Genomic DNA, 17,761 nt, shown 5'->3' with positions numbered 1-17,761 from the left:
CGCCTATTAGAGCTAGCAAATGTACTCTAACCTTGGGTGAAAACGTGCACTCGTGCTCCTGCTTCGCTCGAAGTTCGTGCGACCTGCTCACCAGCTACAAAACGCCCAACAGTCAACTACTCCATCCGAAACTGCTGTTGCCATTTGCATTGCCGTCACCTTGCGCTGGCCGTGCTGCTTCCAGGCCAATTGCTTATCGTAGATTGAAGTGTCGGTTGGAGGCGACATATTAGCAGTTGGCATGTTACAGTGTCTCTCTATTACGGTCCGACCATTAGTACACAAACTGTACACATCATTGATACGCAGGATAAAGACAGCATAAGCGAATTCGCTTCGCTCTGCTAATGCCAATCCGCCTACCGCCGCTCGTGCCGCCCCCAGCACCACTAGATGCGCACTCTAGCTCGATGAACGCATCTCCCGCTTCTCCCGCTTCTCCTGCCAAGACGACGCTCGAGCTGGTCACGAGGCCCAAGAAGCCGCCTGTTAAGCAGCGCGTGACGCTCGACGACGTGGAGCGCCGAATCGTGGAGCTAACGCCCGATCTGCCGACAGACACGAAGCGCCGCATGGCCAAGGCCGAGTTCAAGCGGCTCAAACACTGCGAAATAGTGCGCCAGTCGCGTATGCGGAAGAAGGTGAGTGCTGGAGTATTATTTTGTGTTATCTTGTGTTGTGCGTTTCTTATACTGTATATGACAACATAATTTCTGGGTCGCAGAATGAGCGCAAAGGCCTGCGCCAAGTGAACGACGAGCTCGAGAAGGAACTCAACAGCATGTTGGCAACCTACAGGAAAGAGCACGACTGGATGCAGCTCGATGAGCGCAGTCTACGAGACGTTCTGTTCAAGAAGTTCGTGCACTCCATCTACGAAGTGCGTGGACTCCGGAGAGAGAACTCGGAGCTCAAAGACCAGTTCCTCATCTACGATGCACTGGGCGAGCAGTTACAGCGACTTCAGGGCGATTTCCAGATCCCCAGACAGCTCGGCACACGGACGTCCATCGGCACGATCCACTTCCAGGAGCTGACGGTTGCAGAAGCCAGAGATATTATGATCGACTCCCACAGACATGCAACATCTTTCTTTGAGACTATGAAGAAAGTCGAGACTGGAGAGGAGGAGAAGACCATGGGGTGGACTCAACACCAGCGTATCACGTCAGACGGACGAGTACAGTTTAACTTCACAAAGAGAATCGACACGATCGGTACGGAGGAATTGGTGCACAAGAGCTGGGAAATGTATTGCGACTTCGGACTCTATCACGGCATCTACTCGTCGGTGCAGAAGCTCGAGATCTTGCAGAAAATCAATGACAACACGCTCTTAATTCGACGAGATCTACAGGAGGGAAGCTCAGCACCGATCTTCCGCACAGTCTTCCTGTTATTTCGTATCCGATTGCCAAATGGCTACCTCATTTGCTTCCGGTCTCACAACCCTGCAGTGTGCGTCGAGGATGATGATGACCCGAATGTGCAGTGGATGGAGATGTTTTACTGGCTCATGATCACGGACCCACCAGTTGAGGAGACAGATCACGGGATTGTCGGTCCACCGCGACCACCTCTACGGGGCTGCGACGTAACTTTTGGTGGCAATCTGCTCAACAGTCGAAGCGCCAAACATGCCACGATTTGGAAGTACCAGATCGCTATGGCGCTGTTGAGATGGGAGAGCAACGCTGCAGCGCCACTATTCGCGCTGTTTGGCTAGTTTATATGCTGGCGTGTACTCCATATTTAACCGCAAGTGCAGCAAAGTACGTGAATCAATCCAACGACTCGATGTCAGCATCTTCCAGGAACGCGAGCTTACTTGAGGAGCCTGTTGAATCACCTACAAAAAACAGGGTAAGGCAAGTGTCATTATCATACTTTGAAGTTTAAGACTACAAACTGGAATCGTACCTGTGGAGCGTTTGCGAAGCACGTGGACAGGAGGAGCTCCTTTATTGTCGTCGTTGAAGACCAAAGCATTTCGTGCGTTCCTGTTCGCGTCTTGCATGCTGAACGCGACAGCTCCTTGGGTTTCGACACTCGGTTTTATCTTCTCCGCAGCAGCATTCACGCCACGAATTCGAGAGACGATAGAAGCTGCTTGAGCTGGCTGATCAGACGTTTCCTCCTGAGGTTTACTATCCTGTTGCTGAAGATTTACAGGGCTGACGTTGTCTGCGTCCGCCGTATTATCTTGATCTGCCTTGGTTAGGTCGTCGAGATGTCTATTGCTGAGCCAGGCCCCCCTTCCCAGTGCACCCGGTGCCTTCGTATTGACATTGCGAAAGCTGGCCTTCCAGTCAAGCGGATCACTAGGCATAAGAATCTGCAGCAGCGGGGAGAAGGCCGTGTAGCAGTCTTTGTCAGTGACCAGCGCGTCAAACATCCTGTCCACATTCTTTGGCAGTTCATCGGCCTTAATCTCGTTGGTGTTATCTCGTGCTGAGTCGTCATTTTCAACATGAATCGCCTTGACACTGTCGAGTCGAGACGGTATCGGGTCTACTGGAGATTTTGCTAATGATCCGGCACTCAAGAGGACACTACCACTACGCACTCGTGACGACAACCGCGCCGCCACACTTGCTGCTCGAACTCCGATACACTTCTTGTATCGTAGTCGCAGCTCGGCCACAATCTTCAGCAGTGCAGCTCCCCAGTGTTCCTCCATGTCCATTTTGGAGCAAGCGACAAGGTTTTTCTTCTTGAGAAGTTTATAGGCGTCTTCGCAAATCCGCAGCCCCAAGTGCAAGAATTTGTGCTGATCCATGACTTCAACGAGAGCTTCAGAGCTCAACGAGAGCAGGTCACAGGCGCGTACGCTTTGAACAGTATAGGCACTGATTGCGCTCCCGAGAAGACCGCGTTCACCGAAGAAATCGCCTCGATGGAGACCAATGGGATGTTTAAGGGCAGTTAAAGACCGACTGTGCAGTTGAACGTGACCCCGCAGCACAAAGTACATCGCTCGCGCTATGCTACCTTCGACAACGATGCACTCGTCCGACGGGTATCCTTCAAAGTGCAAGTGTTCTACTAGGCTGTGTCTGACCAATTCCAGTTCATCGGATCCCTCCCAACACATCGGCGTGACCACCTTCTTGATGAACCAGTCTACCGGTTCTTTGGACACATGAAGGACACAAGCTGTACGGATGGATCGCGGCATTTCTCCCAGTATTTCTTCGTAGTTGACTCCAGCATGTGACGACCATAACGAAGTCATGAAGGCGTGTGCTCGAGCCTTCAGTCGATCGCTAACACGCAAACGATCCAGATAAATTTCGATCGCGATGTGGTTTTTACGGAAATCCACTTCGAGCCCAATGTACGAGATGAAGAGACTTGCGAGCTCTCCAAGCACGATCGACATGGTAATGAAGCCGACGAACGAGACGGCGATGTGAAAGGCGTACAATGTGGCGGTATCTGGTGCGAGATTTCGAGCCTTTTTGACGAATGTGGTGGTGGCGAAGAAGAGGCCACGTAAGAAGCGGAGAGCTAGTTGAGAAGGAGAAGGATCCTCTGGGTTTGTGATGATAAGCTCTTGAGAAGGCAGCCAGGCATCCCATTCTGTGCCAAAACCTACTTCTGTAGCCACGGCTAAGTAGGCACAAGCAGCCCAGTAAATCATGAGCAGATACAGCAGACAGATGTACCAGAAACGCGTGATCTCGTACGTGACGCTGCGTCGATTGAGCTCGTCCAGATAACTCACGACATTGAAAATCTTAAGACAGCGAAGTAGTTTCAACCACGAGCGACAGTGGAAATCCGATAGAAAACGGTAGAATGGGATGGCAGCGATGGTGTCCCACAGCATGCGCTCCTTCTTGTACGTGGCTCGTAAATCCTGCTCGTACAGCTCCATGGATGCTGGAGATTCTCGGACGTGCCAACTGAACCAGACATCTAGAATGAAGACGAGCTCGCACAGCAGTCCGAAGGCTCTAGTTATGATAGCCATTGGAGTGACGCGGTCTAGATCGTCCATAGCCACTTGATACGGAATCAAGATCGAGACGTACACAATGCAAACGACCATGAATCGAAGCCATGTTAGATGGAAGCTGCTCTGCACTTCGGTGCCCTCCACAAGACAATGGATTGGTGTTATAACGAACCGATTTAACAAACCGCGAACGACTCGACTGGTATCCGCGACGAAGCTGATATTTCCTCTTTCTCCAGACTGTAAACGGACGTGCTGAAGTTCATCTTTAATACGTTCGGCTCGTTCGTTGATGATATCTGCTCGAGACAGCATTAACCCAGTGGTAGCATCCGTTCCTCGACGTTGTTCCTCTCGTGAAAGTTGCAAGAGTCTGGTTTGTTCGCGATGAATATTCACGATTCTCATGACTTTCTCCTTCCATTCTGGATATCGATCAAACACGAGCTCCAAGGATTCCCGCGAAAGTTTGTAAAGAATACAGGACGTCTGGGCTTGGATGTAGGCATTTTGTCTGCCATTGGTGAAGAGACCGTTCTCTCCAAAGTAACTACCAGCCGAGATCTCATTCACTTTCTTCAAGTGCTCAGTAGTAGTACCACTTCTTTGAATTGCAGCTCTAGAATTTTGACGAACTCCAAGACGCCACAACTTTGTCGGTGCGCCATTTTTCACCTTTTCAGACCCTTTTTTCTCGATTGTCACATTTGCATTTGTGGTGGTATTAATCACCTCCAAAGGTAAAAGAACGTCTAATACTCCGGTGAATACGAAATACATATCGCTGTTCTTTTCTCCAAGTTTACAGATAAACTCTCCACGAGATACAAGAACCTGAGTGAATTGAGAAACTAACATCCGAGTGACAGATCCCTCCATGCCACTCAGAAATTCCACTTTTTCAATCATACGCTTCAAATGAACGAGACGGATGTCCGTAAGTAGCGAAGGAGGGAGACAATGGACGAGAATGTGCTCCTGTGTGATCGTATGGAACCGTTTGAACAAGAAAAACGTCTTCAGTCGTTCTTGAAGAGCTTCGGGAAGCTGGAAATGATTGAGCATTTGTCGGACAGCGCCCATTTCGGCGTTAAATTCTCTGGTTTCCGAGGTCGTGAGCTCGATAATATCCGTAAAATTACCGATCACGTAAGCAAAGAGGAAAAAACCTGTCGTCATGGTGATCGCACTGAAGATACACTGAGATGTGGTTTTCGGGAACTCCGGTTCACTTGACGCTGACATGAGTCCGAAAGACCAGTAGAGTGAAGCCATATACTGTAGAATATGTGGAGCGTGTTCCAAATGTTGGTGTGGCAGCCAATGGTTCTCTCCAAACGCTGTCTTCTTCGTAGCTGGGAGTAAAGTACTCGTAAAATTGGGTACAGCCACTCTGGAAGCAAAGTTGAACCAAATGCAGCCGAAAACGTGAGAAAGCATGAACGTATAGTAGAGCAACTTGAATAAACGTAGCTCCGTAGTACGCTTAAGGTATCGTGTCTCTAATGCGTGCAGCTGTCTTGGAACTTTGAATAATCGCAATAATTTGTTAACATTGAGTAAATCCCATCGCTCATGAGGAGGGACCGTCCAGTTGACGAGATAAAGAGGTAGAAGCGCCACAATATCCAACGCGAAAGTTCCTGACCTAACGTACAAACGCTTAATACGTTCATAGTTCATCATTTTGTTGCCGTACTCGTAAAATCCGAGACGTGATCGAATGAAAATGTCCAATACGAAGGAACACTCCATAAAGACCATAATCATATCTGCCTTTTTATTCGCTCCTTCCAATGGAAAACAAGCCTGGAACATGACAAGTATCCACTGCGCAGTCATCACGACAAAAACCCACGTCTCCCACGCCAGGATAAACCTGGAGTCCGGGTCGTATGCTGTCTGATGATGCTTTAACGACCCAAATACAGCATTTCGGATCCTCATAACTGTGGACTGGCGCCGTAATCGTCGCTGTGTTCCCTTATTTACAGCAGATTTCGCCAACTTGTTATTGAGTACTCTTTGTTCAAGAGTGAGGAGCTCCGTCTTTAAAGGAGAAAAAATTATTTCCATAGCGTGAAGTTGGTCTCTTGATACGAACAGGAGAATGCACCCACTGTTCGCACTCACATGCTCCGTATACCCTTCGCCACGCTCTTGTTGCGTTAGTGCCGCAGTGCCAAAGAAACCGCCTCGAGGCACTTCTCGTGGTGGTCTCCCCGCTGTAATGACACACACTTCCCCTTCTAATAAGAAGAACATTCCAGTAACGTAGTCTCCGTGGCGATACACGATTTCACCCTGACCATAGAGAATAAATTTGGCGTTTTCCACCATAAATTCCTCAAGTTTATCACGTACTGGGCGAATTCCTTGAAGTAACGAGAGTGTCTGTAAAACTGGTAGACAAATGCTACGGAGGACGTCAAGTCGGATTGGTCGTGGTAGATCAGCTAACAGTTCACCAATCGCTGCTCCGCGATGCGAAGACCACCAATAGTCTAGAAACGATTTAACGCGTTGGTGAATCGCTAACGGAGCGTTTTGTCGGCGTAAAAACAGTTGAATTCGAGTACTGGTCGCAAAGAATTCCTTCTGCTCAAACGCAGAGGCAGTAAAGCGCTTCTGAACGTTGTCAACCACAATGGCAGTGATCAAGAACCCACTCAGCATTAGAATCAGCGCTGCGACCAACTGGACGTCACTTACAGGTTCGATACTTTTTCCAGGTGAAGCAAGCACTCCAACAGCATAATACAGTGAACGAGAGTACTCCATAGCGCTGATGTTGCGGAGTTCGTCTATATCGACCCGTTCGTTGAAGATTTTGCCGTCACAATTTTCCAAGTGCGTCGAATTTAGTCTCCGAAGACAGAGTTTAGTCGAAGATATCCACGCTTCTGTTCCGTTTGGGTTAAATCCCTCGATATACGAGATGGCAAAATGAATACAGGCTACGATGTGAAACATCATAATCAACAAAATACCGAGCAGGATAAGCTGTCGAGTGTTGTTAGTAGGGAAGAAATGCTCCATCTCGCTTAAATGTTGCTTGACGTGAAATATTCGTAGAAGATGTGGAAGTCGCATGATTCCATAGTGTGCCATGTGGAAGTATTCATACGGAAAAGCACACAATAGATCGAAGATTAAGAAACTTTCAAAGTATCTCGTAGCGCTCCGCATCGGGTTCATGATTTTCTCCGAGTCGATCGTAAATGACAGACTGAAATTCAAAATAATGTCGATGTAGAGGCCGATATTGAAAAACGTATCAACCACTTGAGTGAACCATGATGGTCGCTGCCACAGCGGAAAGACGATTTGAACAGGAATCATAGTCCACGAGTGGCAAAGACTCACCTGAAGCACTAACAACCACCATAAACGAACCTTGGAATGGTGATCGATGCATTTGTTTCGTAAAATATACCTCCATACTCCATGCCGCGTCTCAGCAGGAGGTGGTTGTCGGGGGTTGTTGTGGCTCCCGGTAGTCGCATATTGTGCATCTTGTGGGTCAATCTGCGTCGGAACGACAAGACTTCGCTTCTTCACGGGCGTCAGGTTATCCGTTAGACTTTTCCTAGTTGAATTTCTTGCACTCAGTTCTCCATTCATGGTCAGTACCCTCGTTAGGGTGTTTGTTAGAGCTGACGTCCCTGCTGCGATTCCAGCCGAAATCGATGAACTACGTCCATTTATCTTGGTATTGTGAGGGACCCTGGGCGAGATGACCGTGTTAAGAACGTAGTTGCTAGTGCCTTGTATGTGGTTCAAGGTCGATTCGACATGCGACGCAATCAATGCAGCACATTCTGGGTACCCGTCGAGAACTCTATCACAATGGAATCTGGTCAGTTTGTACAGAATTGAGTACGTAGTTGACATGACAGCTGCAGTTCTTTTAATTGAGGAAAAGACCGAGAGCTCTCCAAAACAAGCGCCTTTACGAATCTCACGCACAGTCACGGACTTGATGATGACTGCCAGAACTCCCGAATGAACGATGTACATGGCATCTCCGTCGTCTTCTGCAGAGAACAGAGTAGTTTGCGCAGGTACCGCTATCATCTCCAGCAAACTCACCATTGCCACGATAAATTGGTCCGAGCAACCTTCAAAAATCGGAATCTGGGAGAAAGTTGACTTCAAAAGCTCCACCTGAATGTCGTTAGCAATCGATCGACACAATCTTTTCGCTGCTTCTCGATCATTCGACTCTGCGTCCGTGTAGTAGCGCTACAGCACACAAGAAGTTAGATATTTTTACCTATATAAATTTCACGCTTTTAAGTTTACAGACCCGAAGATACTCGATCGCTTGGGCTTGTTGGCATTCTGGAACTCTGTGGAAGGAGAGAAGATGAACGAGTTGATTGATCCGAGCCTCCACCGCTTCTGAATGGCCACTTTCGCACTTGGAAATCACAAAAATCGTTGCCACGAGAGTCGTGAACATGGAGAACCCGCACAGCGCCACCAAAGTTGTAAAGAGGAACTCGCTAGTGTGACGTGGTAGTTCTCCTTCAAAGAGCCCAGTCATGATACCGACACTCCAGAATAGTGAGCCCAAATACTGCGTGTGAAGAGGGTGGTGGCTTTCCTCTTCCGATGGCAGCCAGTGGTTCGTGTGGTGTTCATTGTAGCCAAAAATGTAGCGTATACACGCCAACACGTGTGCCATGTATACCATGGACAACAGGACCTTAAACAGCTTAAGCATGACGAAATATTTTGCGTAAAGCTCGTCCAAACTTGTCACGAACTGGTTAAGTCGCCAGCATCGCGCATACTTAAGAAGCGAGAGTCTTGCCAGTATATAAGGCTTGTTTTGCGCACAGACTTGCCACGGTATGATTGCTATCAGGTCGATTACAAAATGATACGAGCGGAAATATCGTCTCCGGGTCAATTTCTTGTCTCGGATGAGATTTCCGTCTGCGTAGTATCCAGTATTCGCTTGTACGTAGCAATCGATCAAGAACATCAATTCACACGCGACGGATATCACAAACTCAAGGTTCATTCCGCCAACTGCTTCAGGCTGGAATGCGAGAAAATAGGGAATAATAAATCCTTCGTAAAGCAGACAAAGCAGCAGAACATGTTCCCACGCCTTAATAGCAGCGCAACTTGGGTCAAACGCGCCCGTGGCGTCGTCATCCAGTAAAGTTTTGTCTCGATCCTGCAGTGATAAGGCCTCTGGGACTTGTGCGGATGATCGCCGACTAACTGACGCAGCAATCATGGATCGTGGTCGACCTTGTGATAAAACACTGTTACCTTCCACACGCCGCACAGCATACCCGCTGATCATACTCATGCTCGCTTAGTTCAACACGACACCGCTCTGCCATGCAGGATTTAAGAGTTCAGATGATCGTATGCCCTCGGTTATGTAGTCCAATACAAGCAGAGACTAAATTAATCTACAACGGTCTGTGTCGATGGGAATCTGAAACCACTTCCTAAATGGACAACGCAATGGACAACGCCCAGAGCCAAGTTCGAAATACTAACTTGTGCAGCATACTTTATTGTTCAGGACTCATATCTACGAAAAAACGGTACAAAGATTGAAAGGAAGAACCTGCATGTTGGTGAGCATGTCAGCAATGGCAAACCATTAAGGAGGTAGGTAAGGAGTTGGTCTAAACTGTTCCCTACATATTGCAGCAGTCTACCTATAATGTTTGCGTCCCTACTGAAGGTCATCGTCAATCCAGTCTTGCAAAATGGCTGATAATAACGAATTTGTAGCTCCAGTCACGTTGTATCATTGTTGTCGCCTAGAGCATATATTTTCGACGCAGTATACGAAGTCATGCGTTGTCGAACTACACGTCGAACTAATATGTTTATTTATTTTAATTGTTTTTTCTGAAATAAAGTCACATATTATTAGTCAAATAAACTTCAAGAGAAAACGAAAAAAATAATTACTTAGCTTTGATTGACTTTAATTTAAAGTCAATTAAGCTAACATATAATGTTTTTAAACAATAAATAAAATTGGGTTTTAAAAACCATTTATTCTTATTCTATTTTATTGTTCTTTGTTGACACTAGTACAATGATTACGGGATTACGGGTATTAGTCGCTTCAGAAGTTGGTTGCATTTCAAAAGTTGCCCCAAAACCGACCTTTATAGTAGACATACATGAAAAGTGTTTTCTTCGCATGTCCGATACTTATATGCCTGCCTATATACGTAAAAAACACATGTAGGCAACAACACCCTGCATGTACTACTACTGGTACAAGTCTTTCGGAACAATGCTGTCGTGCATTCGCCCCCGAATGCCACCGACGCTCGCGGCGTCACGCCGGAAGGAGCGTTGAAGTTGGTTCTCAGATATATACGGAGGCTTTCCTGATACGAATGCTTGATAGCTTTGCAAGGGTGGCTGCACATCTGGGTTTTTGGCGCTCATGCAATCGCAACATCCAGCCGTCGATTCACTCGGTTGTTCCTGTCTTTGAGCCTCAGCAGCATTAATGAAGGCCTGCTTGTGAATATAAACCCGAGACGAGAGGCGAGAAGGTCAATGGTAATAACACGTATGGAGTTCACATGGTATTAATATTCATCGATAGTCGTGAGCGCAGCCCGAAACACGGGGTCTCGAAAATTGAAACCAGATGTTGTGAATTACAAACTTCAGCCTGGCAATTAATCTCGATCTGCACCAAATGCAGAGTGTAGGTGTATCGTGCATTTGTACGACTCCCAAAGATTGAAATCTTAGAAGGCTAGTCTAAACAGAACATACACATTTTGATTAGACGAGATACAGTGAAAGTCACACTTCTCCAGCTGCATGCCGGCTACAGTTCAAGCTGCATCAGTATGGATACATCTCATTTGTATACTCGTAGTGTAAGTTTACGGCGTTGGTGGAAGCAATCTGCAACTTGAACTGACTGTGAACACCTCTACTGCGCGGACACACGACATACGCACACACCGTCAGCGCTTCCCGGTTCTGTATCCCGGTGATGCGCTACCATTAACCACGCGATCCGTAAGATCGCCCAGCAGAGCTCGAGATTAAAAAATGAGCGGATTAAACAGGGGATGCTCGATGCTTTCACGCCGACTCTATTAATCTATACCGGCCTCAAACCCGAAAACAGGTGATAGTTTCAAGGCATGTGCATCTTTGCTCACGATTTTAGCCTTTGGCAACGCAGAAAGCAGAGCAAGACTCTTGATTTATGCACTCCAGCTGCTCAAGTCTTACATGCATGGGGTGACCCAGCTGGTTTGACAAAGTGGACGAGACTTGTTTGTGCACTCTTTCCCGGTGTTCCTCAACGTCGAAGTTGCCGTGTGCTCCGTGATCGAGTTGATCTTGCTCATTTCCAATTCCGCCGCCTCGGTCGCAGGTCTCACCTCTCTTCACTTACTCGACCTACAAGCTTCGGATCAAGCTTCTTCATAATGGCCAAAGGACCTTTCCTCACGGTTGAAGACATGAAGGCATGCTTCAATCTCTTTTGCTGTATCTACGGCATTGGAACGCTTGGTATGCCGGGTAACTTCGCCCGCTCCGGTCCTGTGATCGCCGTTATTGCTATGGCGTTCATGGCGTTCGCCAACATCTATTCGTCCCTTTCAATGTCCAAGGTGATGCTGCTAGCCCCGCGATCGGTCAAGACGTTCGGTGACCTCGGCGAATGGGCAATGGGCACAACCGGCCGCTGGCTGTGCATCATCTCTCAGATGGGTTCCTGCCTCCTGATCCCGTGTGTGTTCCTCGTCCTCGGCGGTCAGTTGCTTGACGGTCTCTTCACCGACGCTTTCAGCCAGACCACTTGGATCATCCTCATGGCTCTGACGGTGCTGCCGGTCTGCCTCGTGCCGACCCTCAAGGAAGGTTCGGGCTCTGCTTTCGCTGGTTGCATGGGCACCATTATCGCCGATATTATCGCTGTGGCACTTGTCATGCACGGCATGCGTGGTCACCCCAGCGTCCCTTTCCCGGAGCTGAAATTCTCCCAGGTGGTTGGTGTCTTCGGTAACCTTACGCTCGCCTACGGTGCCGGTATCGTCATCCCCGACATCCAACGCCAGCACAGCGACCCAACCCGCATGCCCCGCGTTGTGCTGGTTACTGTCGGCTTCGTCTCTGTTCTCTTCCTTGTGCTAGCGAGTACGTCGTACTCGGCTGTCGGCTGCCAGATCTCGGGTAACCTGCTTTTCACGATCTACCCGGACAGTGAGACGGGCATGACGTCGTTGGGTTTCATGCCGGACTGGGGCATGGTGGTGCTCGCCTACCTGTTCATGCAGCTTCACCTCACGATTGCCTTTGCTGTCATCCTGAACCCGGCCTTCTACATCGCTGAGCGTGTGCTCCTAGGCATGCACAAGAAGAAGGCGGAGGACATTGAGAATGGCTTCGCTTTCGAGGAGAACGCTACCCCGGCTGAACTTGTTACGAAGACCTCGGAGGCTGGTTTCTCCCACAATTCGGGACGGCAGCAGGGCCAGCGTCGCTCAAGGATGTCGTACGTGTCGGTGGCCGACTCGGAGCGTGTGCACAAGGACAACGAGGAGGAAGAAGCTGCGGAGTATACCGGCGCGAACGTCATCAAGTACATCATTCTGCGTTGCATCATTGTCGTCATTCTGGTGGCCATGGCCATTGCCTTCAAGGACCACTTCACCGAGTTTGCCGACTTCGTTGGCGCCTCGTGCATCACCACGAACTGCATCCTGCTGCCCGTCCTCTTCTACCTCATCAAGGCGTGGGAACGTGTTCCAATTTACGAGAAGGTGGCGGCTATTATCGTTTTCGTGGTTTGCTTCATTTGCGGCTGCTACGTCACCTACACGAACGGCAAGGAGCTGTTCGATCCATCGGACAGCGAGAAAGCCTTCCCGTTCTGTCACGCGGATTTCGAGAACACCGTCTACTACAACTACACGGCCGAACACCTTTAGAGTAAGATATTCTTTCTTAGCCTGAAGGCTAAGGATTAGTATAATCAACATTGACACGTCATGTTTTTTTTTTTTAAGATTTTGCTCACGATACAATTTTACGAACCGGCCACACTGCTTGTCGCTGAAGCAAGTTGAATTGTTGTTAGAGCGTAGGTCTTGCGCTGTGAATGGTAGAATTTTTTTGTCTTTCTATTAAAAAAAATGCTTTCCAGGGCTCAATTCCAATAGCAATATAGGAAATTGCATTACAATTATGCATATAGAGGATTATTAATACCCAATTTGCGTAGATCTCGTCCAAAGCAGCGTGAATATTGCTCAACAAAGACAAAACGTCTAAGGGAATCAAGTGGATAATAGATACCTTTCATGTTAACTTCCATGTTGTAGCCCGCTTGCTTCTTGGTTTCTCAATCTGCTTCTCTCGATGTTTGAATTCTCGATGTCAGATTGTAGTTTAGAAAGCGAGCGTATAATCTATGCCACAGAGTTCGTCGCTGTACGTTACTGTAGCCAAAATGAAAAAAAATACTGGAGTAGGTTTGTCTCGTGGAACCATTAGCTTCACACAAATTTTCAGAACAAACGCACAGCAACACCGGCGAAAGGAGTCGTTTCACAGAATATCGATTTGTCGTAAATCGACCACTAGCCCTCGATTTGGCTCCGATTTATTAGGAGAGAAATGTACTGACACACAAAAAAAACTAGTTGTTACACACACAAGGATGGCCGACGTGGATGACCATCGCCGCGATATGAGGCCTTAGAGAGGCGCCATGACAACCGGAGCGCAGCTGAGGTCTGTCAGGGGACGGCGCGTAGGCCGGAGTAGGTTCCGAAACAAGAACTTACAATCTAATCCGCGCGGGATCCTTGCCCACCACGAGCGAAGCGAAGTTGGCGGTGCAAACGCCGCGCAACTGTGGAGCGTAGCGACTACATGTGAGACTCAATTAAGCCTTATTGCGACGCATTTGGAGGTCACAAGTACACTTTAGCCAAGACAAATGATTTGCTGTGTGTTTGGACAGTAAATGCATGTGTTTTGCATGTTCTGTCATTTATTAGCCCCCCCCTTTTTTATATATGACGGATGCTTTTAAGCATCATGATTTTGACAACTTTTAAAAAAAGTCGTTGCGAGGATAACAGTAAAATCAGCAACAACAAAAAAAAATAGTGTGACTATCCACAGCTTCCCGTGTCGAAGACGACATCAGTTTTTAGATTACTAGAATATCGAACACCCATCGGGATTTCTGCATCGCCTGGCGTCCAACGTAAGAAATTCTCTATCCAGCAGTAAGCGGGGGGGTCGTTTTTTTCTTGGACAATGGTTAGCCATCGAAATACGATTAACACATTTTTTTAATGTAAATATTCAAAAATATATTTGTGGCATTTTAAAATACCACGTTTTATTTTTTGCTCTTATTTCTTTTTGATATTTCGCACATATTTTATTTTTAAAATATAATATTAGAATAAAATAAGTGCGATTTTTATTTCAAAATAGCGCAATAATATTGCAAACATTTTTGAAGTTTTTGCAATGATGAGCTATATAGTTTTTGGTCCTCTGTAGTTATTCGCGCTGGTACATTCCTCGAGCTACACCTTGTTCCTCTTCTTGCTGACTGGCGAACGAGTTGAAGATCTGCTCCAGCGTCGTCTGCGAAACGCTGTACTCACGGATATGCATCTTCGTCTTGACGCCTTCAACCAGCGCGAACATTTTAGACAACTTGACTTGGCCGTTCGATCCGCGCACCTTGAAGCGACAGAAATCGTTCTGACGCTCCATGACCAGCACCCCGTTCGGTCCGAACGCAGTCGTAAGATACTCGTTCAGTGCGTCGAATCGGGTCTCTTCAACACACCACGAACAGAAGGCCACAGCCCGGATGAAGCCGTCGCGTTTCATAGCGGCCGCGAGGCTGTAGCCGGTCGGGTGCGACGCAGTCACACGATCAGCTAATTCTGGATATCCGAAAGCGCGGCACTTCCCGTCCAGTTGCTCGGGGCTCACACGCTGGTCTTGCTGTCCGAAAATGTGCTGTACCAGGTACTCGAGCTCGTCCACCGTGGGTGCATCAAGCTTGACGTCGAACACGACACCGTCGCCGAAGCGAGTTTTCAGGTGCTGGACGCTGCCCAAGCAGCGAAGTCGACCACCGACCATGATGCCAACACGAGAGCACAGAGCTTCAGACTCTTCCATGCTGTGTGTCGTCAGAACGATCGTTGACTCCTTGCCACGGGTTGAGATATCAGCGATGACGTCCCACATGAATCGACGAGACACGGGGTCCATACCGGTGGACGGTTCATCGAGGAAAATAATGGCTGGGTTACCGATCATCGCGATAGCCACCGACAGTTTGCGCTTGTTGCCGCCACTGAGACTTCCAGCCAACTTGTGCTCGAAGTCGCCGAGATTCAACTGCTGGATCTTCTCCTTAACGACACGGTCTATCGACGCCTGCGGAATGCCCTTGATAGCACCAAATAGTTCTAGATGTTCACGCACCGTGAGTAAATCGAAGAGGGCGTCAAACTGCGGACAGTACCCAATCTGGCGTCTCACTTCCAGTTGCTGCGTCAAGATGTCATAGCCGCCAAGTGTAGCCGTACCGCGGCTGGGCGCGACGTCTCCCGTTAACATCTTCATCGTCGTCGTCTTGCCGGCACCGTTGATACCCAAGAAGCCGAAGCACTCACCACGCTTCAACCCAAAGGAGAGATCGCGTACTGCCACCTTGCCACCAGGATAGACTTTGCGTAGACCAGCGAGCTTGACCGCATCACCATCGGCACCACCGCTTGCTACACGAACAGCTTCCTTCTCGACATCTTCATCAATTTCATGGTCGCCACTGAAACTCTCGTCTGTATTGACGTCTGTCACCTTTGCAAAGGTCTTGACGTAGTCAAGTCTCACTGCGATGATCATGTAGGCAATAGCCGTGAGCAGCAGGAAGATCAGCTCGAAGCCCATGATATCCGTGCTGAACGGACTGGTCTTTTCGTCCTTGCTGAAGCGAATACTGGCCGTGTCGTGCATGACCATCTGCAGCAGTCCATTACCGAGGTTGAATAGCGGAGATAGACGCCAGATGAAGATAAGCACCGAATTAATATCCGACGCCGTGCCTTCGATGACGTCCAAGACGAACGAGATAATCATCAGCACCACGCCGATGACAAAGTTGATGGCGATCGTGTACGTCTGCGCCGCCGCGTGCTCCTTGAAGACGAAAGACAAGCAGTACGTGAACGGACAAATCGCGAACCCGAAAAGGATGAAGAGCAGAATCACCGACGGGAAGGTCGCCGACGTACAGCTATCACAGTCGTTGCCCGTCAGCGCCGACACGTTGAAACCGTAGATCAATACCAGCGCCAGTACACACGGGAACAAGTACATGGCGAGGTCCCAGATGTAGTTCGATGCCCAGAAAGCAGGGAGGGAGACACCCGACACGAGCTGCTGATGCTTCGAGTTGTGCTCCGACTGCTTCTCCTTGACCAAGAACACCACAATCGATGCCGGCAAGAACGTGAATGCGATGCACGTGAACATGCAGGCCACGAACGCTAAAGCCGAGCCGAAGAACGCCTTCGTGACAGCCGTGACTGGCAACGGGTGGCTGCTCACTTTCAAATTCACGGACGAATCCGACGCTCCCGAGTCACTAGCGAAGAACCGATAAGCTGCTTGGTCCATCACAGCCTTGAAAACAGCAGATGAATGAGGTGCCGACGTGTTTACGAAGAGGTTGTAGCCGAATAAGTTCTGCGCGCTGTCACCGTACACCAAGTAGGCACCGTATTGTCCTTTCACGAGGTTGATGCCGTTCTTCCCGTATCCTCGATTGTAAAGCTGCTGGCCCATGGCCACACTGTAACCGGTTGTGCCGCTACCGTTTATGTTCGGATCCGTGTACGATACGTCGAATACCGTGGGCGAGATCGAGTCGAAAGCGGGCTCCGAAATCGTCAGTTGCTGTGCGTCAAGACCGGAGAGATATGACGGCGACATCATTGTACTGCACCATCCTTCCACTCCAGCTCCAGCCTGACAGAAGTAGGGAGTTGGGGTAGAACTTCCAGCGTAGGCATCCGTCATCAAAGCCTTGATCGGGTCATCCTTCGAGAGGCCACTGCTCTTGAGGATACCCAAGCCGAACGCGATGAGTAGGACGGGTAAGAGAGCTGTGTAAATGATGGTCTTCTTGTCGCGCTTGGCGTAGCGCAATCGTTTGAGAAGCAGTGCACGCAAATGTCGATGGAACAACGACTCCGTCGTGATAATCTCGTCGCACAGCTGGTACGAATCGGTTGTCTTGGAGTCACCGCCCTGAGTAAAGTTTCCTAGAGTGTGCTGGTTGTTTCCATCACCCAACTCTGCCACTTTGATAAAGACTTCCTCAAGCGTAGTTACCGATACACCATAGGACAGGAGACCTAGCGTACCCAACTGACGGTCCATCTCAGCGAACACGGAGGCAAACTTCGACGAGCTGTGCAGAGGCAGTTGGAATGCGATCTCGCTGCCGACATTACTCAGTAATTGCGCGTCCGGCACGAAAGAGGTCACGAAAGCCGTCACCGCGTCGTCGTTGCACTTGGCGTCGTCTTTCACCAGAGTCAGGTTGTAACCCGCGCCGAAGCGGTTCTTTAGGAACAGCGATGAACCGCAGCAACGTAGCTCACCTTCGGCCATGATAGCAATCCGATCACCCAGAATGTCGGCTTCATCCATAAAATGCGTTGTCAATACCATCACTCGGTCGTTGCGGTTGTTCAATAGAATCTCCCACGTGCTGCGACGACT

At 48.8% G+C, this 17,761-nt stretch overlaps 5 protein-coding genes across 5 annotated transcripts in view; 2 read left to right on the top strand and 3 right to left on the bottom strand.

The window, feature by feature from the left end:
- Nucleotides 1-347: 347 nt before the first annotated feature.
- Nucleotides 348-1,726, top strand: PPTG_08981 (hypothetical protein; the record flags this gene model as incomplete). Its single annotated transcript, XM_008903735.1, has 2 exons — nucleotides 348-641; nucleotides 725-1,726. The coding sequence occupies 2 exons, from the start codon at nucleotides 348-350 to the stop codon at nucleotides 1,724-1,726; spliced, it is 1,296 nt and encodes a 431-aa protein (XP_008901983.1).
- Nucleotides 1,727-1,781: 55 nt separating this feature from the next.
- Nucleotides 1,782-9,290, bottom strand: PPTG_08980 (hypothetical protein; the record flags this gene model as incomplete). Its single annotated transcript, XM_008903734.1, has 3 exons — nucleotides 1,782-1,849; nucleotides 1,921-8,206; nucleotides 8,271-9,290. The coding sequence occupies 3 exons, from the start codon at nucleotides 9,288-9,290 to the stop codon at nucleotides 1,782-1,784; spliced, it is 7,374 nt and encodes a 2,457-aa protein (XP_008901982.1).
- A 929-nt stretch (nucleotides 9,291-10,219) lies between these two features.
- Nucleotides 10,220-10,402, bottom strand: PPTG_22441 (hypothetical protein; the record flags this gene model as incomplete). Its single annotated transcript, XM_008903851.1, has 1 exon — nucleotides 10,220-10,402. One exon carries the CDS (start codon nucleotides 10,400-10,402, stop codon nucleotides 10,220-10,222), a length of 183 nt encoding a protein of 60 aa, XP_008902099.1.
- Nucleotides 10,403-11,412: 1,010 nt separating this feature from the next.
- PPTG_08979 (hypothetical protein) lies at nucleotides 11,413-13,003 on the top strand (the record flags this gene model as incomplete). Its single annotated transcript, XM_008903733.1, has 1 exon — nucleotides 11,413-13,003. One exon carries the CDS (start codon nucleotides 11,413-11,415, stop codon nucleotides 12,916-12,918), a length of 1,506 nt encoding a protein of 501 aa, XP_008901981.1. The 3' UTR covers nucleotides 12,919-13,003.
- Nucleotides 13,004-14,464: 1,461 nt separating this feature from the next.
- Nucleotides 14,465-17,761, bottom strand: part of PPTG_22440 (hypothetical protein) — a 5,979-nt gene continuing 2,682 nt past the window's right edge. The window contains exon 2 of the mRNA XM_008903850.1: nucleotides 14,465-17,750. Coding sequence (XP_008902098.1) covers nucleotides 14,510-17,750 — 3,241 coding nt within the window. The 3' untranslated portion in view covers nucleotides 14,465-14,509. The remainder of the gene's footprint in view (nucleotides 17,751-17,761) is intronic.

This window comes from Phytophthora parasitica (assembly GCF_000247585.1).
Source record: "Phytophthora parasitica INRA-310 unplaced genomic scaffold supercont2.16, whole genome shotgun sequence".
NCBI classification, from domain to species: Eukaryota; Oomycota; class Peronosporomycetes; order Peronosporales; family Peronosporaceae; genus Phytophthora; species Phytophthora nicotianae.
Note: the sequence above shows the minus strand (reverse complement) of the source record. Positions and strands in the feature narration are given on the sequence as shown.